Source organism: Pygocentrus nattereri, chromosome 19 (assembly GCF_015220715.1).
Source record: "Pygocentrus nattereri isolate fPygNat1 chromosome 19, fPygNat1.pri, whole genome shotgun sequence".
In the NCBI taxonomy this organism is placed as follows: Eukaryota; Metazoa; Chordata; class Actinopteri; order Characiformes; family Serrasalmidae; genus Pygocentrus; species Pygocentrus nattereri.
Genome location: NC_051229.1, coordinates 6,979,330 through 7,000,645, shown reverse-complemented (window position 1 = coordinate 7,000,645; position 21,316 = coordinate 6,979,330). Strand labels below are relative to the sequence as shown.

Here is a 21,316-nt window from a genome sequence, read left to right as displayed (position 1 = left end):
GCACAGTACAAGGCAGCCCTTCAGAGCAGGGCCGGATTAAAAGAATGGGCTGAAAGGGCTGCAGTCCCGGGCCTCGCCACTAGGGGGGCCTCCGGTCGCTGAATGTCAAATGACAAAAATTAATAGAAAAAAAAAAAACGAAACAAGCGAAAATGTCGGGCCAAAGGAAACACGAGAGCGGAGCAAAAAAACGAAAATTACAATCAATAAAAAAGGAAAGAGCGACAGAATTATTACAGAAAACACCCAAATTAACCAACATGTGGAGTAGTCAGCCTGCTGTAGCAGCTACCACCAGCAAAGAGGCAACTGTCAGTGATGGACAGCAGCCAACCACCGCTAGCCAACTAACCAGCCCAACTAGCCAGTCTGCTAGCAATAGTGCTACAATCTCTGAGGAAACAAGTGATGGAGAAGAACCAGTGGGTAATGTAGCAGATGAGCCTGTTGATTCTGAGGCAGGGGCGAAAATAGATATATCAACAGATATTGCATGCTGGGGAGAAGTTAATGAGGAGATGCGAAGCTATTGGGTCGGAAAGGGAATTGAAGCACCCACACAATGTCAACATAAAGATGCCGATTTTTCGGCTTCTGAAAGGAGCTATAAAAATCAGAAGCGATGTCTGAGCAAAACATTGTTCAGTCGCTCGCTCAGAAATGGAGAGAAGGTGGCAAGAGAATGGTTGTCTTACTCCCCATCTACTGGAAATGTGTTTTGTTTTTTTTGCAAACTATTCAGTAACGATTCAGTAATGATATTAAAGCTACCCTTGAATTGAAATGAATTGAATTGAAGTGAATTGAATTGAAATCATAATACCAGTTCACTTTAAACGGTAGTCTGTCATAGATTGGTACTGTGTACGCTGATGTGTCAGTGGGTTTGTGTGAGGTCATGCGTCAGAACATCATATGAAGGGCCTCATCCTGGTAATTAGCCCCGGGCCTCAGGAAGTGTTAATCTGGCCCTGCTTCAGAGCAGAGCTCATCTACACACATCAGTCTTAAAGGCACAACCTGCTCAATTCTAAGGGAAAACAGAGGGAGAAAATAGTCATGTAAAAATGAAATTCAATTAGAAATTCAATACTTTTGAAAGACCACAATGTGGTAAATTTAGCAGTCTTATATTTGATGCAGTCACTTCTCTGTATACAGATTTATGTTAAAAGTAGAGGTATGTGGAGGTATTCTACCTCTAGGCAAATCAGACCACAATTGTTAATTAACCTAGAGGTAGAATTCCTCCACATACCTCTGTTTTTAAAATAAATCTGTATACAAAGAAGTGACTGCATCAAATATAAGACTACTAAATTTACCACATTGTGGTCTTTCAAAAGCATTGAATTTCTGATAGGATTCCATTTGTCGTCATGCATAACACTGCATCCATTAAGCAGGCTAAAGCAGAGAATGACTCTGAAGAGCAGCCAATCAGGGCTCAGACTGCAAATGCACTGGAATGACCTCAAAACACAGACCTGCAAAATGCAAAGTGGTTTAAGAGAAATACTGGCTGCTCTTTGCTGCCCTCTACTGATGGCGAGCAACACCTGTAGCATTCCATCACAGTGTACACTGCATCGGACAAAACAATATTCCTTAATGCAACTCACTGCTAGAAAACTCCATAAAAGCATGAAGAAGAACCTGAGAGGAACCAACACTCAAAAGAAGAAACTCTGTAAATACATGAGGACGAACCTGAGAGGAACCAACACTCAAAAGAAGAAACTCTCTAAGAACATGAGAAAGAACCTGAGAGGAACCAGCACTCAAAAAGAAAAAACTTTAAAAGCATGAGGAAGAACCACAGGAGGAACCAAGCAAGACTATCTGAGATTACTTAACTTCTCAATGCAGTTTGAGGAGACTGTGATGACTCAGACATGCAGTTTGCACAATGTTAATTAGTGTGGTATAAATTTCTGTTATATATATATATATATATATATATATATATATATATATATATATATATATTATTCTATGTAAGGCACATTAGCCTCAGTGCAAAACTAAACTAAAGAAGCTAACGTCTTGGCTAAATAACTAAATTTGTGGTAAAAAAAAAACAAAAAACTGGGAAAACTGTGCAAATATGATTTTTTGCCAACTATTGCATTCATTTACACTGGGACTCACCAATTTGACTCTCTCTGGGGTGCAGGCTCCCTCAATCCTGCTGACCAACCCATCGGTGGTCACTCTGGGCAGGCTCACAGAGTTCTTAACACCCACTCTGCCTGAGGAACCCAGCTGACTGCTATTGTTATTGGAGGAGAAGTTGGATTTGGGCTCGCCGTGCTGCTGCTGGATCATGGGCCGCACCATGGCTGTATTCAGGCTCCGCCTCTCTTCTCCAGTGTCCGCCTCTTTGAGGAACTTGTCGTAGCGGTCCAGATATGGTGGTCTCTCTGGCAGGAGGTAGTAATGCGTGTTGCTGACTTTTTTGCCGTCTCGGACTATGGGCAGAATGCAAGGTCCTTTGGTCGCTTCTTTGTCCTTGCCTTGCGCCTGGATGACTTTGGGAGCGGCGTACTTGGGGTCCGAGGCGAAGCTTTGGGTGGTAGGCATGAGCTTACCAGGAGATGTGGAGAGGTAGGAAGAGCTGTAGATGGATCCTGGAGAGCAGTGGCTGCCGACGTAGAGTCCCATGGGACTGGGGGTGCGAGAGCCAGGCTGAGACAGGGGGTCTCGCGGAGGGATTTGAGGTGGACATACTTTGTCCTCATCACCCCCAGAGGCTGGAGAAAGTTCGCCTGACCAGCGGGCATATTCTGCACCTGTGCTTTTTGGGGGTCTGGGAGGAATTGGGATACGAGGTGGAATTTGGGGTTTGTCCTCAGATGTATTGAGGACAATCTGGCGATAAAGTTCAGGGTTTGGAACATTGAGGCGCCTCATGCACTCCTGCTGTAGCTCCTGGAAGATCTCGGCTGACTGGGAGTAGGTTCTGGCACGGCTTTGCCCTCTGGGCAAAAAAAGATTGTCCTCAATGTGAGGCTTATCCTCATCTGTGGGAGTGCAAAGTGCCCGAGGAGAGCCAGGTTCAGCACTGTTGATTGAGCTGACCTCAATGTCATCTTCGTCTTGTGCTACATCGTCATATGCTGGGGGAGGAGGGAGGGGCCTAGAGTCCCAGTCTACTACTGGGGTGGGGTGGAGTGGGCGGGGAAGAGTTTGAGAGGGGCTCTGAGGCGGAGTTCCGTCCAGAAGGTTCTCCGCATCCAGAGAGAGTTTGGCAAGGGTAGGAACGTGAGTCTCCACCACAGGGGAGGGGGAAGGGGTAGCTGAGGGGACTTCTTCGCCAAAATCTATGAGGGAAACCTCGGTTGGGGTCCCGCCTCCTGGAGTCCGGAGGCCATAAACAGGCTTGGTGGCTGAAACCCAAGCAGAAGGCTTGAGTTTGAGGCCTTTCATGCTGGCCTTCTTTAAAGAGAGGCGTCTCAGGCCAGAGGAACTTAGGTCTTCGTCTTCAGTAACAGGATCATACGTTGGCTCTAGAGCACAGAAACATACAGAAGTGTATTATTGCTGCTATAAAAACTTATTAAACTTAAAGTTCTTACAATCTGTTATTGTAAGAAGATTTTGGACCATTTTTATTTATTTTATATATATATAAAAATTGAGGCCAAAAAAGGATGCAGTTACAAGGTTTTCTTATTGCAACAAAGTTATATGATGGATCACAGATGACCTGCAGGTTTATTCAGATATACATCTTAAGCCTTACTATTTAGCAACTACAAGTAAAATTATCTTAAATAATATTATCTTAAAGATAATATTGCTCCTGTTGAGATTGTTGTAATCTAAAATCAAGATTATTTTACTTATTTCTACACATTTTTTACTTGTTTTAAGCAATTTTATTAAATAAAATTCTCTCACTACATTGGCAGATAATTATGCTTGTTTTAATAAATGAAAGCAACAAAATGATCTGGCAGTATAGTGAGCTCATTTTACTTAATAAAATGACCTAAAACAAACAAACAAACAAAAACCTTCAGGCAATAAGATTAAGTGCACAACCATCTCAAAATGGGAAATGTTTGATATGTCGACTAGATTTAAGATGTAAATCAAAATTAAAGACAATTTTTTATTATATAGTGCATATTTTACTATTGTAACACTATTACAATAGTAATAATGTCAATCTATGCTCTAGTGGTTCTGAATAAATTGTGAAACCTACAGCATCTTGTTCAAGCAGCAATACAAACTTGGAAATCCACCCGATCATTAGCAGAACATTAGGAGCACACCGTGCATGAAGAAATTGATTCTTCACAGTGTGGCCTCCTTGTAGGAGAGTTAAAATCATTCCCAGCTTAAAAAATAATCTTTAAAAAGCCTTGTTCCTGCAGAGGATATCTATTCAAGGGTGAACTAATCTCAATTACTTTTTCCTATGTGAAGAAAAGCGCTGATAACATCTGCAAAAGGACTGAGGGACCACATGCATCAACTACAGGGAAAAGCGTTATTCTCTCAAATTCACTTATATTATTTGCGCTTCTGAAGGAGATGGTGCTGCCCATTTACCGCATAACACATGGATGCAGTCAGAATAGTGGAGACAGGAGAAGAGGTTTAGGAGGAAGGAGAGCAAAGAAGCAAAGCTTCTATATAGTAAATCTTTGCTGGGTCAGAAACTGAAACATTTGTCCAAAGCCCACTATTGATTTGGAGCATTAGTTGGGCTTGGGCTGGCATCACATTTCACATTTGGGTTTCTTAAAGCCCAAGTACATTTTCCCCATGCTTTAGTTTTAGCTTACTTTATGTTTCCTCTCTACTTTCACCAGCTTAAACAAGCACATTTGTTGTCTGGAACTTTAGAGTCATTTGTATTGTAAGCTACTGTCGAGTTCAGACAGAATTTTGTCAGCTACATTCGATTTCAGACAGAATTTTGTCAGCTACAGTCGAGTTCAGACAGAATTTTGTCAGCTACAGTCGATTTGAGACAGAATTTTGTCAGCTACAGTCGATTTCAGACAGAATTTTGTCAGCTACAGTCGATTTCAGACAGAATTTTGTCAGCTACTGTCGAGCTCAGACAGAATTTTGTCAGCTACAGTCGAGTTCAGACAGAATTTTGTCAGCTACAGTCGAGTTCAGACAGAATTTTGTCAGCTACTGTCGAGTTCAGACAGAATTTTGTCAGCTACAGTCGAGTTCAGACAGAATTTTGTCAGCTACTGTCGAGTTCAGACAGAATTTTGTCAGCTACTGTCGAGTTCAGGCAGAATTTTGTCAGCTACTGTCGAGTTCAGACAGAATTTTGTCAGCTACAGTCGAGTTCAGGCAGAATTTTGTCAGGCTACTGTCGAGCTCAGACAGAATTTTGTCAGCTACAGTCGAGTTCAGACAGAATTTTGTCAGGCTACAGTCGAGTTCAGACAGAATTTTGTCAGGCTATAGTCGAGCTCAGACAGAATTTTGTCAGCTACAGTCGAGTTTAGACAGAATTTTGTCAGCTACAGTCGAGTTCAGACAGAATTTTGTCAGCTACAGTCGAGTTCAGACAGAATTTTGTCAGGCTACAGTCGAGTTCAGACAGAATTTTGTCAGGCTACAGTCGAGTTCAGACAGAATTTTGTCAGGCTATAGTCGAGTTCAGACAGAATTTTGTCAGCTACAGTCGAGCTCAGACAGAATTTTGTCAGGCTATAGTCGAGCTCAGACAGAATTGTCAGCTACAGTCGAGTTTAGACAGAATTGTCAGCTACAGTCGAGTTTAGACAGAATTTTGTCAGCTACAGTCGAGTTCAGACAGAATTTTGTCAGGCTACAGTCGAGTTCAGACAGAATTTTGTCAGGCTACAGTCGAGTTCAGACAGAATTTTGTCAGGCTACAGTCGAGTTCAGACAGAATTTTGTCAGGCTATAGTCGAGTTCAGACAGAATTTTGTCAGGCTATAGTCGAGTTCAGACAGAATTTTGTCAGCTACAGTCGAGCTCAGACAGAATTTTGTCAGGCTATAGTCGAGCTCAGACAGAATTTTGTCAGCCACAGTCGAGTTCAGACAGAATTTTGTCAGCTACAGTCGAGTTCAGACAGAATTTTGTCAGGCTACAGTCGAGTTCAGACAGAATTTTGTCAGCTACAGTCGAGTTCAGACAGAATTTTGTCAGCTACAGTCGAGTTCAGACAGAATTTTGTCAGGCTACAGTCGAGCTCAGACAGAATTTTGTCAGCTACAGTCGAGCTCAGACAGAATTTTGTCAGCTACAGTCGAGTTCAGACAGAATTTTTTCAGCTACAGTCGAGCTCAGACAGAATTTTGTCAGGCTATAGTCGAGCTCAGACAGAATTTTGTCAGGCTACAGTCGAGCTCAGACAGAATTTTGTCAGGCTACAGTCGAGCTCAGACAGAATTTTGTCAGCTACAGTCGAGTTCAGACAGAATTTTGTCAGGCTATAGTCGAGTTCAGACAGAATTTTGTCAGCTACAGTCGAGCTCAGACAGAATTTTGTCAGGCTATAGTCGAGTTCAGACAGAATTTTGTCAGCTACAGTCGAGCTCAGACAGAATTTTGTCAGGCTACAGTCGAGTTCAGACAGAATTTTGTCAGCTACAGTCGAGTTCAGACAGAATTTTTTCAGCTACAGTCGAGCTCAGACAGAATTTTGTCAGGCTATAGTCGAGCTCAGACAGAATTTTGTCAGGCTACAGTCGAGCTCAGACAGAATTTTGTCAGGCTACAGTCGAGCTCAGACAGAATTTTGTCAGCTACAGTCGAGCTCAGACAGAATTTTGTCAGCTACAGTCGAGTTCAGACAGAATTTTGTCAGGCTACAGTCGAGTTCAGACAGAATTTTGTCAGGCTACAGTCGAGTTCAGACAGAATTTTGTCAGGCTACAGTCGAGCTCAGACAGAATTTTGTCAGGCTACAGTCGAGTTCAGACAGAATTTTGTCAGGCTACAGTCGAGCTCAGACAGAATTTTGTCAGCTACAGTCAAGCTCAGACAGAATTTTGTCAGCTACAGTCGAGCTCAGACAGAATTTTCTCAGGCTACAGTCGAGCTCAGACAGAATTTTGTCAGCTACTGTCGAGTTCAGGCAGAATTTTGTCAGCTACAGTCGAGTTCAGACAGAATTTTGTCAGCTACAGTCGAGTTCAGACAGAATTTTGTCAGGCTACAGTCGAGTTCAGACAGAATTTTGTCAGCTACAGTCGAGTTCAGACAGAATTTTGTCAGGCTACAGTCGAGTTCAGACAGAATTTTGTCAGGCTACAGTCGAGTTCAGACAGAATTTTGTCAGGCTACAGTCGAGCTCAGACAGAATTTTGTCAGCTACAGTCGAGTTCAGACAGAATTTTGTCAGGCTACAGTCGAGTTCAGACAGAATTTTGTCAGGCTACAGTCGAGCTCAGACAGAATTTTGTCAGGCTACAGTCGAGTTCAGACAGAATTTTGTCAGGCTACAGTCGAGCTCAGACAGAATTTTGTCAGCTACAGTCAAGCTCAGACAGAATTTTGTCAGCTACAGTCGAGCTCAGACAGAATTTTCTCAGGCTACAGTCGAGCTCAGACAGAATTTTGTCAGCTACTGTCGAGTTCAGGCAGAATTTTGTCAGCTACAGTCGAGTTCAGACAGAATTTTGTCAGCTACAGTCGAGTTCAGACAGAATTTTGTCAGGCTACAGTCGAGTTCAGACAGAATTTTGTCAGCTACAGTCGAGTTCAGACAGAATTTTGTCAGGCTACAGTCGAGTTCAGACAGAATTTTGTCAGGCTACAGTCGAGTTCAGACAGAATTTTTTCAGGCTACAGTCGAGTTCAGACAGAATTTTGTCAGGCTACAGTCGAGTTCAGACAGAATTTTGTCAGCTACAGTCGAGTTCAGACAGAATTTTGTCAGCTACAGTCGAGTTCAGACAGAATTTTGTCAGGCTACAGTCGAGTTCAGATAGAATTTTGTCAGGCTACAGTCGAGTTCAGACAGAATTTTGTCAGGCTACAGTCGAGTTCAGACAGAATTTTTTCAGGCTACAGTCGAGTTCAGACAGAATTTTGTCAGGCTACAGTCGAGTTCAGACAGAATTTTGTCAGCTACAGTCGAGTTTAGACAGAATTTTGTCAGCTACAGTCGAGTTCAGACAGAATTTTGTCAGGCTACAGTCGAGTTCAGACAGAATTTTGTCAGGCTACAGTCGAGTTCAGACAGAATTTTGTCAGGCTATAGTCGAGTTCAGACAGAATTTTGTCAGCTACAGTCGAGCTCAGACAGAATTTTGTCAGGCTATAGTCGAGCTCAGACAGAATTGTCAGCTACAGTCGAGTTTAGACAGAATTGTCAGCTACAGTCGAGTTTAGACAGAATTTTGTCAGCTACAGTCGAGTTCAGACAGAATTTTGTCAGGCTACAGTCGAGTTCAGACAGAATTTTGTCAGGCTACAGTCGAGTTCAGACAGAATTTTGTCAGGCTACAGTCGAGTTCAGACAGAATTTTGTCAGGCTATAGTCGAGTTCAGACAGAATTTTGTCAGGCTATAGTCGAGTTCAGACAGAATTTTGTCAGCTACAGTCGAGCTCAGACAGAATTTTGTCAGGCTATAGTCGAGCTCAGACAGAATTTTGTCAGCCACAGTCGAGTTCAGACAGAATTTTGTCAGCTACAGTCGAGTTCAGACAGAATTTTGTCAGGCTACAGTCGAGTTCAGACAGAATTTTGTCAGCTACAGTCGAGTTCAGACAGAATTTTGTCAGCTACAGTCGAGTTCAGACAGAATTTTGTCAGGCTACAGTCGAGCTCAGACAGAATTTTGTCAGCTACAGTCGAGCTCAGACAGAATTTTGTCAGCTACAGTCGAGTTCAGACAGAATTTTTTCAGCTACAGTCGAGCTCAGACAGAATTTTGTCAGGCTATAGTCGAGCTCAGACAGAATTTTGTCAGGCTACAGTCGAGCTCAGACAGAATTTTGTCAGGCTACAGTCGAGCTCAGACAGAATTTTGTCAGCTACAGTCGAGCTCAGACAGAATTTTGTCAGGCTACAGTCGAGTTCAGACAGAATTTTGTCAGGCTATAGTCGAGTTCAGACAGAATTTTGTCAGGCTATAGTCGAGTTCAGACAGAATTTTGTCAGCTACAGTCGAGCTCAGACAGAATTTTGTCAGGCTACAGTCGAGTTCAGACAGAATTTTGTCAGCTACAGTCGAGTTCAGACAGAATTTTTTCAGCTACAGTCGAGCTCAGACAGAATTTTGTCAGGCTATAGTCGAGCTCAGACAGAATTTTGTCAGCTACAGTCGAGTTCAGACAGAATTTTGTCAGCTACAGTCGAGCTCAGACAGAATTTTGTCAGGCTACAGTCGAGCTCAGACAGAATTTTGTCAGCTACAGTCGAGCTCAGACAGAATTTTGTCAGGCTACAGTCGAGCTCAGACAGAATTTTGTCAGCTACAGTCGAGCTCAGACAGAATTTTGTCAGGCTACAGTCGAGCTCAGACAGAATTTTGTCAGCTACAGTCGAGCTCAGACAGAATTTTGTCAGCTACAGTCGAGCTCAGACAGAATTTTGTCAGCTACAGTCGAGTTCAGACAGAATTTTGTCAGGCTACAGTCGAGTTCAGACAGAATTTTGTCAGGCTACAGTCGAGCTCAGACAGAATTTTGTCAGGCTACAGTCGAGTTCAGACAGAATTTTGTCAGGCTACAGTCGAGCTCAGACAGAATTTTGTCAGCTACAGTCGAGTTCAGACAGAATTTTGTCAGGCTACAGTCGAGTTCAGACAGAATTTTGTCAGCTACAGTCGAGTTCAGACAGAATTTTGTCAGGCTACAGTCGAGCTCAGACAGAATTTTGTCAGGCTACAGTCGAGCTCAGACAGAATTTTGTCAGGCTACAGTCGAGCTCAGACAGAATTTTGTCAGCTACAGTCGAGCTCAGACAGAATTTTGTCAGCTACAGTCGAGCTCAGACAGAATTTTCTCAGGCTACAGTCGAGCTCAGACAGAATTTTGTCAGCTACAGTCGAGCTCAGACAGAATTTTGTCAGCTACTGTCGAGCTCAGACAGAATTTTGTCAGGCTACAGTCGAGCTCAGACAGAATTTTCTCAGCTACAGTCGAGCTCAGACAGAATTTTGTCAGCTACAGTCGAGCTCAGACAGAATTTTGTCAGGCTACAGTCGAGCTCAGACAGAATTTTGTCAGCTACTGTCGAGTTCAGGCAGAATTTTGTCAGCTACAGTCGAGTTCAGACAGAATTTTGTCAGCTACAGTCGAGTTCAGACAGAATTTTGTCAGGCTACAGTCGAGTTCAGACAGAATTTTGTCAGCTACAGTCGAGTTCAGACAGAATTTTGTCAGGCTACAGTCGAGTTCAGACAGAATTTTGTCAGGCTACAGTCGAGTTCAGACAGAATTTTTTCAGGCTACAGTCGAGTTCAGACAGAATTTTGTCAGCTACAGTCGAGTTCAGACAGAATTTTGTCAGCTACAGTCGAGTTCAGACAGAATTTTGTCAGGCTACAGTCGAGTTCAGATAGAATTTTGTCAGGCTACAGTCGAGTTCAGACAGAATTTTGTCAGGCTACAGTCGAGTTCAGACAGAATTTTTTCAGGCTACAGTCGAGTTCAGACAGAATTTTGTCAGGCTACAGTCGAGTTCAGACAGAATTTTGTCAGCTACAGTCGAGTTCAGACAGAATTTTGTCAGCTACATTCGAGTTCAGACAGAATTTTCTCAGCTACATTCGAGTTCAGACAGAATTTTCTCGGCTACAGTCGAGTTCAAGCAAAACTTTGTTGGGCTACTGTCAAATTCAGACAGAATTCTGGCTGGCTATGTTCCACATTCTAAACTTTGTGCTGGTTGAGTCATGTCAAATCTGGGTAGAGATTTGGGTCAAAATTTTAGTAAATATTAAAGACAGTGAAGAGAGAATTAGGATGGACAGGAAGGACAGCAGCAGTGCTTGAACTGAACCAAAGAGCCACACTTACTCTTGAAGAGCAAAGCCGGCTGAGGGGGTCGAGGGGGAGGCTCCTCTGCAAAACAGTGCCGAGAGAGAGAGATAAAGAGAGACAGAGAAAGGAAGAAAGAGAAAGACAACACAGGGAGCAACCAAGGAATGTAGGAAAAAGCCATGTTGGAGAGAAGTAAAAGAAATAAAAAACTGTTAGGGATGGTTAAAGAAAAGAAAAGAAAAGAAGCAGTGAAGCATCTGCAGATATGAATAAAAGAGCTAAAAGAGAACTCACTTTTGGCTCGTCCAGGAAGCTGGGTGGGTCTGGGAACGCTCAGATCCAGCCCCAGAACATCCGGAGGGTCCATGGGGTTCCCCAGATACAGACTGCAGAGAGCACAACACAGTGGGACAGGAGTTTAACAGGCCTCCAGGCTTTGAGGACAAATAATGTAGGAGGACACATCTGCAGCAGTGTGAGCAGTGAACTGCTGCCCTCTGGTGGCAAATGTAAAAGCAAGTGAAAGAAAGAGCGCAGAAGAATTCGTCCTACTCAGGAAATACTAGGATTGAGAACAGACAAGAAAAGAAAATAATGTTAAATCTGAAGCACACATATGATCAAATATTGTGTAATGAAATTCTGATTATAAAAATTCATCTTTTAGATCAGTGAACCGCAAATATGTGCATGAGGGAGTTGTGCGCTCTTTCTTGTACCCGCATTGAGATAGGATGGGACTGTTTCAGCTCACTCCCACTTTTCATAAAGACTCAGTCAGAGACCGCCTCAATCAGAGACCGCCTCAGTCAGATTCTGTCTCAGTCAGAGACCGCCTCTCTACCAGTGCAGTTTCTAAAGCTTTACCATCCAGTCTTCAAACAGAGATCCTCTTAGCTTTTATTTGGTATTCAGCTTATTAAACTGTAAACACTGTTTGACCAGAGGAGGATGGGTCTCCCCTTGTGAGTCTTGGTTCCTCCCAAGGTTTCTTCCTCCAGTCTGAGGGAGTTTTTCCTTGCCACCATCGCCTCTGGCTCGCTCACTGGGGGATACATGTTGTAACTGTGTGTTTTCAAACTCCTGTAAAGCTGCTTTGTGACAACATTGTTGTAAAAAGCGCCATACAAATAAACTTGAATTGAACTGAATTGATTGATACAGCAAAATAACAGCTTGTCTTTAGGCCAGCCACATTAGGGAGGTTTTTCTTTTTTTTATCATAAACTTTCAGCATTAGCTTGAAACGATTCAAGTTTTGTAGGTTGGATAAACAATATGTTTATGTAGGCTTACAAAAGCAAATCAATTATGAAATCAGCAAAGTCACAAACAGTCATGGCAGCTCTATACATGTTTTATGCTGTATTAGATTAAACTGAATATTAATATTATATTTGGTTACAGGCATGAATCACAGGCTATAAGTACAACCATAAAGTTACTAGTGATAACACACAACATCGTGTTCTATTGCTTTTACACAACAGTTCTTCAAAATGAATTTAAAAAAGAAATCCTGACTATCAAATGTGCTCTGACCCTGACAGTGTCTTCTGGCTAAAAAAGTACTGTAGTTGAGTTGGTTGTATTTTGGACATTCGCTGAATGTTCAGGTTTCTCTCGTCGATTTCTCATTAAATAAATGTTCAAAATTGTTCAAACCTATATTGTCACACTACTGAAAGACAAAGAACAAACAGTCAAATATGTTTAAAGAAAAATGTGTGGCTAAATTTTGATGAACAGAGCACCGATGCCTTAGCTATTATGGAAATCTAAGCAGTGCACAATATATTTCCTCTGTATTAAGCAAAAACTGAGCAAAGTCACACCCATTCACTAGTAATAAAGAGCGTGACTTCCTTTAATCCTACGACAAATCCTGGTTAAGGTAGGCATCTCTCTTTACTACAAGTGATTTCATGCAATTTTGCCTTCTTTTAGTTAAATACATGAGAAATACAGTTGAAAAAGACTGTGTTATGGCCTTTTCAGGTGACGCCTTGATGACTAAAGTATCAGATTCAGCTAAATTTAACGGCTTGAAAATTTAGAAATATAAATGTATTGGGTTGTAGTTTTTTTTGTCTTTTATAGGTGAGAAAATGTCAAGTTCATTATTTTTTACATTTATTTAATGAGAAATTACAGGAAGTTCAATGTCGAACATAAAACCAACCTCACTGCGCTGTCATGGATAGAGCCATGAAACGGTCACAATATCAGGTTTAGCTCAGCTTTTTCAATACTTTAGCAACATCACTTGCCAGATTAACCTGAGGTTTTACCTGTGGTTTAGTTCCAGTCTGTAAAGCATTTCACGGCTCATCTGGTGTGCTGAATTGTATTCTGTTGGTTTCTGAAATGCCAGTTTGTTTAGTTGTCCTGCCGTCACTGAAGTTGTTACTCAGTAACTGGTGCTCAGCGGAGTGATACAGTGGAGTGAAAAGTGCTATTATCGTAAATAGCACACTTTGAATGCTCCTCAACCAATCAGACTGTGCTGTCAGAATTAACTGTTGTATTATGGTGGAGGGGTTTGTGTCTTACTCGTCAATTCTGTCCGGGAAGCCCCAGCAGCGGTGTGGATTAGTGTCTCCATGTCCCGTGTGGATGAAACTGTTCTTCAGGGGCCGGCTGATGTCATGAGCTGACAGGCCGGCTACAGAGGTAACCGTGTTTCGAGGAAACTGACCGACCTTCAGAGTGCTCTTATTCTGCCCTCGCCACCAGTAGTTCTCTGCCCTGGACAGAACCATAGATCAAACAGGTTTACAGACAGCAGTTTGACCGCATGCAGTCAACTCTAGTCAACTCTACGTACAGCTATGAGTTACTACTGACAGACTGGACTGGAGGACACTGTTAACCAGTAAAAGGGGTCAACTTGAAACTCTTCGAAATGTAAGATGTTAAGAGTTCTGGCATTGTAAGATCCACCCTTTCCACTGTTACCACTGGAGATGATAAATGCATGCTGTAATTTAGGTCAATAATTTCTTACTCATAGTGCATTAAATTAGGTTTAATTCTATTAACGTTCCATAAATACCACATTTTTGTTTGTAAGTATGAGATATTATGATTTGAAGTTTTAGGATTTGAGTTTTTTTATAGATTGATATCTTTTTGGTCATTTTTACGTTTTTTTTTTATGTTTTTGATGTCAAATGGAAAAGTTGGAATTCAACTTAAATTCAATTCAAACATTCTGAATAATTAAATGGTTAAGATATAAACAAAGTCATTCAAAGTGGTTTGACACGATCCGCTGCATTATTGAGAAAAATGTTCACAGTGGTGGTGATAGGAACCAGACGTCTGAAGAGTTTAATGCCTCTAAAAGCTCCCTCACAGAAAGTTATTACATGAACTGTTTATGAATATGCTGCATGATGCTTGAGACTATGTTTACAATAGCTTTGAGAAAGGTTTTGCCTTAAACCTTTTTTTTTTTAACTATCCAAGAAAACTGACAGTTTGATCGGTTTTGGATAGTAAATAAAATGGCTATATTTGTGTTGTAGGTTCCTATCAAAACCACTGTAAAGAAATCTGAGTCAGTATGTTTCTCTTCAATGCACCATGTTTTCACATCAAACCTCTCTGAACGACTTTGCATCTCAAGAACTGAATTACGCAGAAATGTTGAGAAATCAGTGGAATTCCCTTTAAATAACTGTAATTACATTTACATTTATGGCATTTTGCTGACACTCTTATCCAGAGCGACTTACAATTTGATTATTTTTTACATAGGTAGGCCAAGGCGGTGTTAGGAGTCTTGCCCAAGGACCCTTATTGGTATAGTGTAGGGTGTTTGCCCTGGTGGGGGATTGAACCCCAGTCTACAGTGTAGCAGGAAAAGGTGTAATTATGTAATGCAATTGAAGGTGATAAAGGTGACACAGAAACAGTGCAAAAGTGTAAAGCACTCCTTTAGCATCTACGAAAATCTTACTGATGTCACACCTGCCCTCAATGATGGTGATGACGTCATTCATCTGGATGTGCAGTTTGTCTGGCTCGTCAAAGTCCTGCAAGGCCCTCATGTCGGTGGGCATGGTTTCTACTAGGAACTCCCTCAGGGCCATGAATGTCGGTCTGTCATCCGGTTTCTGTGCCCAGCACTGCAGCATCACGTTATAGATGTCCTGAGGGCAGTCCTCCGGCTTGGGCAGCCGCTCCCCCTCCTTATCGATTTTATGGAGGATCTGAAAAGCACATAAGAGCTGGTTAAAACGATGCTTTGGATCAGCCAAGACGTTTTTGGTGTCTAAAGCTTGCTTCTTTAGATTCCCGTCAAGAGCTACCAGGCTACCGTAGTAAACAGGTAACGGAAGCTTATGTTCCATGTTTAAATCTGGGATGACCACATTGTGATATTTAAAAACAGCTAACAGACACTGGTAGGTTTTTGTGTTGTATGAGTAACAGAGGCTGCCTCTTCATATGAGCCAGTGAGCTGACAGAGTCACCCTGGAAGCTGATTGAGACTTATCTTCTACGTAAGGTATTGCTCTTCAGTGGATGGTGTGCCAACGTACTATTTGTCAAAGAAATATATTTTAAATGTTCTTGTCGGTCCACTTTTGGCTGAAGCATTGCTTTAACACAGTTTTGAATGTTATGCAGCTGACAGGTGTGATCAGAAGTGGTGTAAGGAGGTACCTGACTGCCATTGAGGCCCAGCCATGGCTCCTGTCCGTAAGTGCACATCTCCCATAGAGTCACACCAAACATCCAAGTGTCTGTGGCGTGGGAAAAAGTGCGAGTCTTCAGACTCTCTGGGGCACACCTGGAACACACACCCACAGACACAGACACACAGACACTATTATCCCCATAACACTGCCAATACAACTCATCCATTGAATAAAGTTCATTAGCCTTAGACGCCATCAATTGTGGAATGTTTTAACTTTTGAACACTCGAAAATCCTCTCAAAGATTTGAATATTCGATAAGAATAAGGAAACAATTATTCTTTGTCAGTGACACATAGCATTAAATTCTATTCCGGAATTCTACCCAATCTGGCAACCCTGAGACTGAGGGAATGACCATATTTTACATCCTATATGACGAGGTTTTTAAGCCGCTTAAAATCAGCATTACACCCGAGCACATGCTAAACTCAGCTGTGTAGTCATAAAGCTTTAAAGTCTAAAAGACGGATGGCTCACGCACTCCAGAGCTGAAGGACTAGCACTCTCACCTCAAATTAGAGCTCTAATACAGACAGTTAGGAATGGAGTCTCGACAGCCTGACCTCAGACTACTGCTGAGACGTCACCATCATTTTGACAGGTAAGGACCGTTTGAGTAGCAAAGACTCGGGTATCTAGATCTCACTCACTTTTAATGCGAGCTATTTGTGACTCACTAGCCATTAGCTTCATAAACAAAGCTGTTTCCTGTCAAACTGACAGAAATTAAAAGTGGAGGTTTGCACTGGAGAGGAGAGGAATGAAGGTCAGTAGAGACAAGATGGAATACATGTGTGTGAATGAGAGGGAGGCAGGTGGAAAGGTGAAGATGCAAGGAGTAGAGGTCGTAAAGGTGGATGACTTCAAATATCTTGGGTCAACCATCCAGAGCAATGGACACTGTAGAAAAGAGGTGAAGAAGAGGGTGCAGGCAGGATGGAGTGGGTGGAGACGGGGGTCAGGGCTGATGTGTGACAGAAGGATAGCAGCAAGAGTGAAAGGGAAGGTTTACAAGACAGTAGTGCGTCCTGCTATGATGTTTGGTTTGGAGACTGTGGCTCTGTCTAAAAGACAGGAGGCTGAGCTGGTGGTGGCGGAGATGAAAATTCTGAGATTTTCGTTGGGAGTGACAAGGATGGACAAGATTATAAATGAGCAGATCAGAGGGACAGTGAAGGTGGAGCAGTTTGGAGATAAAGCCAGAGAGGCCAGGTTGAGATGGTTTGGACATGTGTTGAGGAGGAATAGTGGATATATTGGGCAAAGAATGTAGGAGATGGAGCTGCCGGGTAGAAGGAGAAGAGGTAGACCTCAGAGAAGGTTTATGGATGTAGAAGGTGGACATGGAGATGGCTGGTGTAAAAGTAGAGGAGGCAGTAGATAGGGCAAGATGGAGGCAGATGATCCGCTGTAGCGACCCCTAAAGGGAGCAGCTGAAAGAAGAAGAAGAAGAAGTCTTTTTTCACACATGCACAGAGAAAACCTAAATAAACCCGAGTAAGAAGGAAATTTTGTATAATGCAACACACTATCAGTGTGTGGTGCTGTGCAGGGGTATGGGATGCTGCAGGGTCCTTAGGGGGCTTCCCCTCCAGACCTGTTTGTCTGTTCTGCCCTACTGCCTTCCTGGTCCTCTCTGGTCCATTACAACCATCTGCCCCCTCCCATTATGGCAGAGCTCTGTTGCCTCTTCAGAGAGAGCAAAATCAGCAACTTTAACAGACAAACACAGGACACAAGAATCCTGTGCGTAGTGGCCATTTCAATAAGGCCAGATGGGCACTTCAAAGGAATCCTGTGCAAAGTGGTCTTTTAAATAAGACCCAGAATGATATGATGTTCAGTCTGCGCTGGGAAGCAGGTTCGGGCTGGGGGGGGTATGGAGGGGACAGAAAACAATTGGTGGGGGTCCTTTGGGGTGCACTGCTCTCCCTTTCTTCTGCACAGCAAAGCAATATTACTTATTATTGATGTAATAGACTATTGGATGTTATTTACAAAGATGAATGGGTGTGTCTGTGTATGTGTGTATACATATATCTTACCACTTTATTTCCTTTGCATACTGCCTGTCTGTCTATTATTACTATTATTATACCTCTTTTTTGTTTTGTCACTGTGACAGACTGTAATACATGACAGAATGCATAGATGGCGATGTAGCTTCTAGTCTTTCACTGCACAAATTAAGATCACTACCCATCGAGCTGCAATGCATGCCTGTAATACAGAAATCACACAGGGCTTTTGGACCTGCTTGCACCAGTAAAAGCACAGAATTCACCTCAGAATTCAAACGATATCTTTCTTGTCATGTGAATAATCGAGAGCCAATTCAAGCCACAGCTCATTTGGAAGCAGAAACCCTGATCTACACAGGTTCTGCAGGTTCTCTCTCTCTCTCGCATTTGTTTGTGTCTGTCTTGTTCTCACTTTCTCTCTTTCTCTTGTATCTCTGTCTGTCTGTCTGTCTTCTCTCTCTCACTCTCACTCTCACTCTCATTCTCTCAGCCGTCTCTCACCAGGCAAACGGGACTTTGCGGTGCTCCTGCATGACATAATGGTCGTCATTTTTGGGCAGCGCCCTCATCAGGCCGAAGTCTCCGATCTTGACCAGCTCGCTGGAGGCCAGCAGGATGTTCCTCGCCGCCAGGTCGCGGTGGATGAAGCGTTTGGACTCCAGGTAGGCCATTCCATTGGCTATCTGAATGGCGTACTGACACAGAACGGAGATGAGGAAGTGACCCTGATTCTTCCTCAAACGGTCCAACAGGGAGCCGAGAGGAGCCAATTCAGTCACCTACGGGGAGAGAGAGAGAGAGAGAGAGAGAGAGAGAGAGAGAGAGAGAGAGAGAGAGAGAGAGAGAGAGAGGAAACAGCAAGAGAAAGAAAGAGAAGGAGTGAATAAGAGAAAAATAGAAAAAAAAGAAAGACGAGAGAGAGAGAGGGAGGGAGAGAGAGAGAGAGAGAGATAGAGAGGAAACAGCAAGAGAAAGAAAGAGAAGGAGTGAATAAGAGAAAAATAGAAAAAAAAGAAAGACGAGAGAGAGAGAGAGGGAGAGAGAGAGAGAAGAGGAAACAAAGAGAAGAGAAAGAGCAAAGACAATGAGAGACAAGTAAAGACAAAAAAGATAGAGAACATGGACAGAAAACAGAAAGAGAAAAGAGAACAAGACAAGAGAGAGAGAGAGAGAGAGAGAGAGAGAGAGGAGATTATTAAGTGAATAAGAAAAACAGGAGAAAAGAGATAAAAAAGTGAGGAGAAAGGGAGAGAGAGAAGAGAGAGGAGAAAAAAATCGTGAGAGAGAAAACAGCACAAGACAGAAAGAAACGGATTGAGTGAATAAGAGAAAAACAGAAAAAAGAAAGAAAGAGACAAAAGAGTGAGAAGAGAGAGAGAGAGAGAGAGAGAGAGAGAGAGAGAGAGAGAGAGAGAGAGAGAAAGAGAAATGACAGTGGGTGTGTCAGTTCCAGGTCTTATTTTAGCGCCGCCCTCCGTTCTCAAGGCCTCCATCCTTCAGCACTCTGCCTTCACCTCTCACAGGAATGAATGGTCATGCAGTGCCAGACGTCGCATATACTACAACTGATTAAAGCAGAGTTAACATGCAGATCATTCTCTATAAATGGCATATAAGAAAGACTTAGCACGTTTCTGCTGTTTGACTTTATGATAGTTAACAATTGAGAACTGATTCAATTATATCAGTCAGTGAAGCACTAATTACAGTCTGCTTACTGTTCACTTTAGAGAGCTAAACGATTAACCAACAAACCATTAACCAACAGATAAACAGTGGTTTAACCAACCACTCATCTCAGAGGAACATTCTTTAATTAACACATCAAAATTATACAGAAGGACATGGTGGACGGTGATGGCTTTCAAAGCTAGTGAAGTACACTGAGCCAAAGCTGCCCTGATGATTCATACACTCGTAAATGTAACTACTATCACATACTTTGCTCTGGTTATAGATTAAGACTGAGGCGTTTATACACTCACTCTACTCAACAATCTGATGAAAATCTCCGTTTACATGTGCACTGCAAGTAATCATCAAGACATCATGTTCTGAGACACAAGCTGGACGCCCTCATTCGGACTAGCCTATTGTGACTGAGGTGTATACATTTACATTTACAGCATTTGGCTGACGCTCTTGTCCAGAGCGACTTACAATTTGATCATTTTTACACAGGGAGGCCAAGGCAGTGTTAGGAGTCTTGCCCAAGGACTCTTATTGGTATAGTGTAGGGTGTTTGCCCAGGTGGGGATTGAACCCCAGTCTACAGTGTAGAAGGCAGAGGTGTTAACCACTACACTATCCCAACTACATGGGACATATTCTATTCTGATTGAGCTATTAGTCGGATTATTAACGGATTATCAGGCTGCGTGTAAACATGCCTACTGGCTCTGACAACGGCTCAGCTTTTAGATCTGGTCGGATCTATTTTATAATTGATATTTTTGATGAGCTGGGTCATTTTGGGCACTTCATCTAAACAATTAATCACCAACTAATGACGGTCAACTACTGATCAACAGAATTTGCCAACACACACACACACACTGCTCATTTACCATCTTCATGGGGTGCGTGAGGACGACCCCGTAGAGGCGGATCAGGTTCTGGTGGTCCAGAGAGTGCATGGCGTTGACCTCGCGGATGAAGTCATCCAGAGCGTCCGGCTGGCTCAGCACATCCGTCTTCAGACACTTCACTGCCACGTTCAGCTGCCGAGAAGCACATGGATGAGAGCGGAAAGAGTGAGACAAAAAGAGATATGATTAAGTTCACCAATGCTTTGTTCAATATTGTGGTTGTGATGTCATAAATTATAAATGCTTGCCCATTCACACTACAGCAGTTTAGCCCCAACCGTTTACACTGACATCCCTGAGGATTTCAGTACAAACAGTTTGTTGTGGTCATTTCAGCCCAGACTGCTTTCGGTGCCTCCTTTCACTTGTGAAGGGGAGAGGGGTTTGAAAATGGTCATGCAGAAATGAATAACAGTTTTTAATATAAAAATATATAAAATATTATATAAAAATATTTTTAAATAATATAAAAAACTAAAAAAAAAAACGTATGTGAACTTCTGCACTGGGCAAGAGGGATAAAATCACCCAAAAAGTCTAATATTAGCCCTTTAAAGGGACACTCTTCTCTTCGCTCATTGCTACATCTGTTGTAAACATGCCTTCTTGCCTTACAGCGGTGCTGTAGTAGTCTCTAAAGTGAAATCTCCTGGTTTAAAGATTAGAACACCCCTTTCTGATGATGCATCTTGAAAGCTGGAAGAACTTTTGAAAACAATAACTGTACTGTTTGAATGTTTTTAGCTGTTTTATGCAGAAGAAACATTAATGCTACAAACATTACACCTGCATTAATTAGCCTCTACTAGTGTTGAAGCATCCAAGTCCGGTCTAAGTCTGGCAAACACCCTCAAGACTATAAACGAGCAGTCTCTATCTTGCCTTGGTCTTGACCTCATTTGGACTCGGTTTTGTCTCCAGTTAAATTGGCCTCAGAAATTGTTGTGGAGAACAAATATTAGCAACTCACTGCCCACATAAATGACCACAAAGCTTCTGTGAATTTAAGTCATCAGATTATCTTTTTCTGACTCGTCTAATGAGAAG

At 42.4% G+C, this 21,316-nt stretch overlaps 1 protein-coding gene across 5 annotated transcripts in view; it reads right to left on the bottom strand.

The window, feature by feature from the left end:
* The window catches only part of tnk2b (tyrosine kinase, non-receptor, 2b), a 141,837-nt gene that overhangs the window by 8,886 nt on the left and 111,635 nt on the right, over window positions 1-21,316 (bottom strand). For 3 of the 5 annotated variants that reach the window (XM_037530827.1, XM_017702471.2, XM_017702472.2), the window contains 8 exons: window positions 20,249-20,401; window positions 18,183-18,460; window positions 15,623-15,749; window positions 14,924-15,165; window positions 13,502-13,696; window positions 11,243-11,334; window positions 10,985-11,029; window positions 2,152-3,509 (listed from right to left, as the gene is read on the bottom strand). In XM_037530827.1, the coding sequence (XP_037386724.1) occupies window positions 2,152-3,509; window positions 10,985-11,029; window positions 11,243-11,334; window positions 13,502-13,696; window positions 14,924-15,165; window positions 15,623-15,749; window positions 18,183-18,460; window positions 20,249-20,401 (2,490 nt within the window). The remainder of the gene's footprint in view (window positions 1-2,151; window positions 3,510-10,984; window positions 11,030-11,242; window positions 11,335-13,501; window positions 13,697-14,923; window positions 15,166-15,622; window positions 15,750-18,182; window positions 18,461-20,248; window positions 20,402-21,316) is intronic. The other 2 variants (XM_017702473.2, XM_037530826.1) reach the window with 1 other exon arrangement.